General features: G+C 27.7%; 1 protein-coding gene across 1 annotated transcript; it reads left to right on the top strand.

The window, feature by feature from the left end:
- Positions 1–214: 214 nt before the first annotated feature.
- Positions 215–746, top strand: LOC149059153 (uncharacterized; the record flags this gene model as incomplete). Its single annotated transcript, XM_089222963.1, has 3 exons — positions 215–330; positions 396–485; positions 640–746. Coding segments are annotated over 3 exons (300 nt in total), but the record flags the coding sequence as incomplete, so codon positions are not given.
- Between the last annotated feature and the right edge of the window lie 7,474 nt (positions 747–8,220).

Raw genomic sequence — 8,220 nt, 5'->3', positions numbered from 1 at the left:
CAAGTACTGTAGTAATTATATTCTAACAATTATTTAACTATTTAATTATTAATGATAAAACATTAAATATTGAAATAAATTGATTCAAATATTGACATCTTGCATGTCTAACTGTTCACGCCAGTAATTATTGGTAGTAGTAAACTAGTAACTAACACATTTTCGCTAGATTTTTATTACGGTTTATATATTTTTTAATTATTTATTCACGTGAAAATGGATCAACTCAACAAAAAAAACTCGTCGCTGCGCATCAAAAAAATTATCAGTTAAAAAATCGCTGAGTTCTCGAGTGAAGAATATTCTAGGAATTCGTGATAAGACTAAGAGGTAGGTACCTATATATTATTATTATTATTAATTTAATACAATTCACTAAAATTATGTTAACAAAGTCCCAATCCAGAAATCGCAGAACCTATTGTAGAATCATGTTACTTAGGTGCTGACAATCAACCACCATGTTCATCAAAGGAAATAATTAGGTAAAGTTTTAGGTGTAATAATTTTTAGGTTGTTATTCAAATGTATAATACCATAACTATAATATTAATTAAAAATAAATTAAAATTAAACTTAATCTATGTACTAGTATGATTTTTAATTATATAATACAATTTTATTGTAATTATTTTTAAGTCACAATCCAGAGGCCATAGAATCTGTTATGGCACCTTTTTTTTTGGTAGCTGTTAATCAAACACCATGCTCATCGGGGGAAACAATTAGGTAAAGTTTAATAATTTATAGCCATTTTATTGTATGAAATCTACTATAAATTTTTATTTTTATATATAAAACATACATCATATACATTTTTTTAGATTCTGAACGAAGTGATGAATGTATTGATCTTACAATGATGTGTGTTTTTTTTTGTGTCTGTGTACAGCATAACTAGTCGAAATAATGCTTCGATTTCAAACTTTGGGGGTGGTTTCCGATGTAAAATTGAAGATCCTTGGTGCATTATAGAGGTCAAAAGTAAACATTTTCCAACAGTATTCAAAACAATCGAGAAAAACAAAAAAAAAATGACAGAAAAACGGGAATTTTTACGCAAAACCCGTTTTCGAGCAAATCGAACTTTTTATATGGTTGTTATTCAAAAACTAATCACTGTAAATACTTGAAATTTTCACCAAATGTTAATGTTAGTGATATCTATATAAAGTTTAATTTTCAAAAATTTTCGACTTTTTTTGAGTTATTTATAGACCACTGAAATTTTCGATTTTTTTGAGAATTTTTTTTTGAAGTGTCAGTAAAAAAATATTGGACGACCAAAAAAACTTGAAAATTTAATACACGGTTCCTTATGAGTTGTTCTTATTGTAGCTAAAAAAAATTAAAAATCGTAAGTCACAATTTTTATTAATAAGCGTTTACAGTTCAAAATTTTACGAAATCTGTCGAAAACGCGAAAATTTGCAAGTAATTTTGAAGTTGAAAAATCATAAAATTTTTTGCGTTTACAACTAAAGATTCAAAATACAACACTAAATTTTCTATAAGTTTTACTTCAAGTAGCTATAGAGAAAACACGAAGCATCATTATAGGAAAAATTTTAAGTGCGTTTGAATTTTAAATTTTTACGAAATAGCGTAACGATAACGATTTATCCTCAAACGATTTTAAATATTTGTTATTATTCAAAAAGTATAAGTCGTAGATACCGATATTGTTATATAGGAACCGATATTGTTATTAGCCTTAGTAAATAATAAAATATAATTTTTATTTAATTATTTTGCGTACGTTATTTTATTTTGTTGTGTAAAATCATAACAATATATTATATGTTATTATAACACTCAACTGCCTATATTAAATTTAAAAATAAAATAAGTAAACACTAAACAGGTATGTATTTTATACTAACAAAAATATTTAAAACATAATATATTGGAGATGAAAATATCGTACGATAAGTACTTCAGGTCACTAATAAGTAATAACGTAAAAAACGTGACACAGTTACTAAAAAAACCTATTTAATCGTAATGAAATTATTGTTACTACATGTTATTACATGTATTTTAAAAAGTAATTGGGTTAGAAATACAAATCAAGTTTTGGTGTATTATTATTTGTATGCTTTATTTATCGATTAATATTCTTAAGTAAGCAGGGGCTTTAATTAATAAATAGGTCGCGACTCGTGACTCGTGAACTAGGAGCCACGTACCGTGCGCTAGTACATAGTAAGAAATACTTGGATGACAATTTACGCAACGGTCAACTACATTGACGCGAAACGTCTATAACGACAGTCCGTGATATAATAATGTACCGCTCCCGCGATTATAACACACGCGCCGCGGCGCGTAGATGATGGGCGTGGTTACGGCCAGCCGCGACGGCGGCAATACGGAATACAACGCCATCTCTTGAGCGTTGTATGTTTTTCACTTTTACCACGACGGCCTCTTAATCGTGAATGATTCGTGATGAAAATCGATACTCGCTAGGGTAGGTAGTCAATTGTCTAGTGCCGATATATTATTGTTATTTTTATAACTTTTGGTTATTTGTTGTTTTTGTTTTTGTATTTATATTAATTTATAACTAGCACTAATTGTGTGGAAGGAGGGAAATGAATACAATCCGAATACTGGCATTCCCAATAATAAGCATTTTGCAGAAATTCTCAATTATAATAAATAAAATACCTATTTTGAAGTTTCTACGATTAATTATTCCGTGTAGTGACAAAAAATGAAATTCTATTTTATTATTAACTGAAACCACGTAATTTTTTCTCTTTCAAAAAAAAAAAAAAAAATCCCTATTTAAAATCCCTATACTATATACTTGACGATCTATTTGATATAGCACATAACAACGCATTAAATTTAATTAATATCGAAGAAGACAAGTTGTTCTTGTTAGCTCAGAGAGAAAAAGGACGTCGAGAATATATTGCAAAAAGAGATATACATTTTGATAAAATTGAAGAAAAACGTATACAAAAAAATGAAATATTGAATAGAAGAAAACGTAAGGAAAGTCAAAGAAAATTTGAATCATCATATCAAGTACAATTAATAAGCGATTCTTCTTGTGACGAGCAAAGTGACATGGATGATATTGCATTTGAAGTAGATAAGTTCGCTGAACAGTCAAAATGTCCAAAGAAAAGAGTAAAAAATGTAGTTAATAGTACCCTAACATCAGTGTTGGACAGAGCTAATATATAAGTAAAGTAAGTAAAGAGCTAATATAAGTAACAGAAATGCGACATTTGTATTAGCAGCTGTGGCTCAATCAGTTGGGCAAGATTTAACTAGCATTGCTTTAAATAGAGAATCAATACGAAGAGCTCGTCGTCAACAAAGAGAAAAAATTGCAGCAGATATAAAATCTGCTTTTGATCCATCTGACTCACTAGTAATTCATTTTGATGGAAAAATCCTACCAACATTAACAAAAACAGAATACGTAGATCGCCAAGCCGTTTTAGTTTCCGGAAATGGTAATTTGAAACTTTTAGGCGTTCCACAATTGTTAAAAGGTACTGGAAAAATAATAGCTGAGGCAATTTATGATCTTCTTAATGACTTATCAAATCGTATTCAATTTATGCGTGTTTTGACACTACTGCTAGCAATACAGGAGTTAAAAGTGGTGCATGTGTGTTAGTAGAAAAAAAATTAGAACGAGTTAACTGGCCCACGCGTTATATGGACCAACCAAATTTACACGGAATCATTTTTTCTGTTTTTAAGTAATCTTAGAATAAAATCACTAATTAAAAAAAGATTGAGATTAATATTTTTGAGTGAATGACATATTGATTTTATATTTTATTGGTATATGGTACCTATATGACTATGTACTCGACTTTCAAAATAAACAAAAAAATGTTATACATTTAAATGATGTTTAAATTGTTTTGAGACAAATATTTAGACAAATCGAGTCATTCCCTCAAACATCATAATCTCAAATATATTTTGTAATGGGTAATTTTACTCTAAGATTACTTAAAAACATAGAAAAAATGATTCTGCGTAAATCCGTTTTGTCTGTGTTGTACGTGGGCCGAAGAGAGAAAACAGATAGTGCGCTGACATCCTCTTAATTTATTGTTAATGACGCTATTTTGTTCAAAAATTTCCCTTTTTAGAACCACTGGTTTAAATATAAGATTTTGACGGCATTAAATATTATATTCTTCGTTAAATAAGAAAAAAGGATGGTCAAGTGGGTGTCGCTCTGTTGTACAGTAGATTATAAGTGAGTCACTGTAATGGATTGTGTTAAATTTGAATCCAATGATACAATATCATTGTATAAGAAAAACGATTCTGAGCGAAGACGGTCAGTCAGCCCATAATACCATAGTAACTAGTAAGTGTATTTTTGGTGGTGTTATATTGTGAATAAAGTAATTAATTTTAGTATTAGGCATTACTCCATTAGTAAAATTTGTTTCAAGAATATTTAGTACAACTTCTCGTGATTATTTTGATACCAAAATCATGTTTCTACGATCAATGAGGCCTGAGAACTATGTTTTTGGCATGTTTTATGTTTCATGTACTGCTAGAACGACTACAAAAGCAGCAGCGTTTTGAAATAGTACTTCTACCACCACCCCGCGTGCATATGCAGCCGTACTGCACCATAGGTCAAAACTGGTTGTCTATCGCAGCCGCGCACGGGTTATTAATAGCCAAATACGTCGATACGAAAATAATAATTCTGTCAATGAAAAATATTATTTTATTTTTCGATGTTATAATTCGTATTCTAATTACTAGCGTAGTTCACGCAAAATGGAACTACACAATATTATATCCTAAAATTGTCACAATCAGTTGGAAAACATACGATTTAAAATTTTTTTTTTTCATTTATAGACAATTCTTCTATCAAATTAGCGATTTGATCTTCAAGACGAATTTTTTTTATATTTAAATTAGCATAATAAAAACCGTCCAAAAAGAAGCAAAACACTTCTATAAGCGTTTTCATGATCGTCTCATAGCCCACACAAGTCAATTAATCCGTGAATTAGCATTAAACGAAATTCCTGGTAATCCTCACCAACAATTAAAAAGAAAATGGTGCAGAGATCTCCTAAACAACTAAAAAACGATGGTTAAATAGGTAAGTAGTTATAAAAAAAAAAAAATCAATAGGAACTAGGAAGTTTCACTACTTGGTGGCTTCTTCCAACAACTCACTCAAGTCATTGTAATGTAACGTAGCCCGTATTCATATTGAGCCTCAGGGTACAGATTGTATATAGTATATTGCATATAAAAATAAAAAAATAAATAAATAAAAAAATTAGCATAACTGTATGATTAAAAAAAGGTAGGCAAGTGGGTGTCGCTCTACTGTACAGGTGGTCTATTGTACAAGTGAGCCATTATACTGAATTATATTAAATTAAAATCCAATGATATAATATCATTGCATAAGGAAAACGAATCTGACCTAAGACGGGAGTCAGCCTATGATAATTATATTTTTAACTACAAAATAATTTAAAATTTGACGATTTGACAATTTTTTTCAAAATTCGAATGTTAAATAAAATTTTAAAAAAAATTGACCATGTATTATTAATATTTTTCAATTGCTATTGTAATAATATATATCAGACGCCTTGTTTTAAATTGTCACGCTTCTTGATCCAACAAATTTAATAACAAATTGATAATAGAAAAAAATTTAAAAAAATTGAAAATGTCCGTAAACAGCTCAGAAAGAGTGAAAGTGTTATAGGAATTGATAATATATACATAATATGGTGTAAATTATTAAAATTATATACAGCTATTCATTTTATTAATTACAGCAAAATAAGATAAATGATAAATTATATATATGATTGTGTAAATAATGAATGTCCTACGTTGTAAAAATTTGAACTTCATACGCTCATAAAAATTCAATTTGACTTTCCAGTAGAGATATTTTTTCCATAAATTAGACAAACTAACGAGGAATTTTGTTTTTTATTTTCAAATGTTAAATTTAAAAAGAAAAAATCTGAATTATTGTTATGGATTTCCAACATAAAATAATTTGTAAATTTTCTTCATTTTTTAGAAAGAAACATATTTAGAACATATTTAGTTATTTTCTATCAAACACAATTTACTAAAGCCTCATACAGTCATACATATTACATATAACAATCATTTACATCTTATTTACAAATATATTTAATCAATATTACGTATCACGTTATTTATTAATTTATATTGTATTCGAAGTATCTAGGTCCTATATTCATTCATTGATAGCTAGATCAGCGGTTCTTAACCATAGGGTCGCGACCCAATTTTGGGTCGCCAAACATTTTAAATGGGTCAGCTAAAATTTAAAACGTTGGTATAATATTTTATTTTTAAGTCTTATAAATAATAAATGAAACCTTTTTCATTAATTCTTCTAAGAGTAACTATTATAAGTCATTCACAGTATTGATAATTGGTACAAAATATAATTTAATTAATATTATGACTTGTTATTAGTACAAGTAATATGAGTAAAAAATGTATTAAATTAAAAGTACCCAATAGGTAGTTATTTTTTATTCCTCCATTAAACATTATTTATAAAAAGGTCGCATGGAAAATTTGGTAAATATCTTGGGTCGCCACTACACAAAGGTTAAGAACCGCTGAGCTAGATGACTTAGTATATAGTATTTTTACTTAATTACTTAAGTCATTAGTATGAAATACGTAGTTTAGGTTATATAATGTAATAATTACAGAGCTATGCTCGACTATAAAAAGTATCCACCTATGTAAAATTTGAAAAAAAATCCTCGTAAGTTCGTCTAATTTTATAAAAATCGACGTTTGAAATTAAAATTTTTACAACATTGAATATTCACTCTATTCCTCACGTAGCGATTTTCTTATATTTATTATAGGTAATTCAAAAACGAACAATTTTAAATACTTGCAAATTTCACTAAATGTTTTTATTTTCATTTCTAAACACAATACATATTTAAAATACTTTGACTCGTTTTGAGCTGTTTCAAATTTCAAATTTCAATTTTTTTAGTTTTTTCGTTTATAAATGTTTATAAAATTGTATTCGTTGGGTCGAAAAATCTTTCGAATTTAATACAAGTTTAGTTGCGCGGAGTGGAGTGGTACGGGGTAACCCCGCAAAATGTTTGTCCACTACTCCGCTTGTCTAAATTTTAAATACGTATAACTCATAAACTACTCGCCCTAAATTCAATTTTTATGTCTCGAAATACTCAGAAAATTATTCTGCTTTGGAATATGAAATTAAAAATCTATGTTGTCATTCAAAAAAGTAAAAAACTTAAAAAATTATAAGGATAAAAAATATTTAAAAATATAATTTTTTTATAAAAACGTTGCTTTTTAACAATTTGAAACTATGTAAAAAAAATATTTTCAAAAACATGAATACTTTTGGAAATAATGAGTGTTGTTTGATAAAAAAATCACCCTGTATATTGTAACAATACCTATCAGTTAAAAATATTAAAAATAAAATGCAAATTTTTTTTTATTAGCATTTCAAGTTCGATTTTTTTACAAAGGACTTAAAAACCACGAAAATGTGCAAATTATTTTGAGTTAGAATTTCATGAAAATTTTAATTTGAAAATCTAGCATTTGAAATTTTAATATAAGATTCCTTATAAGTTTTTATCAAAACTAAAATCTCTACCGAAGAATTAAATTAATTAAGCGTTTTTGTAGCTCAAATTTTTACGACATTCACTTGATTTCTAAAACAAATAACCTTAGACACTATTGAAATGTATACCATATGTCCATATGTATTATGTATATTTTATCAATTCCTATACTTGGTACTTACTCTGAGTTCTAAATTATCATTGATTATTGCATGATGAATTATCAATAATTATTATTAATTATTCATACATAGAAGTAAGGCTCTTCGTAATACCAACATGCAACATAAAAAGAAGTCCCTATGATGTACCTATGATTTATTTGGCGATTCATTGACGATAGTATTTCACATACAATGACATTTCTAAATGCAATATTTCTAAATGGAAGAAATTGATTCAATCTACACTGTATTAAGTAACCTTACCTGAGGAGGTTCTTTTTGCGGTGAATTGTCCTAGACACTTAATTTCATATGAAATAATGTACCTGACTTATAATAACACATATAATAATAGTGCAAATGAAAATGAAAATAATGATGGTTTTTTTTAAGAATATTTC

This window comes from Diuraphis noxia, unplaced genomic scaffold, assembly GCF_037042655.1.
Source record: "Diuraphis noxia isolate RWA-SAM2 unplaced genomic scaffold, SU_Dnox_SAM2 contig0001, whole genome shotgun sequence".
Lineage (NCBI taxonomy): Eukaryota > Metazoa > Arthropoda > Insecta > Hemiptera > Aphididae > Diuraphis > Diuraphis noxia.
Note: the sequence above shows the minus strand (reverse complement) of the source record. Positions and strands in the feature narration are given on the sequence as shown.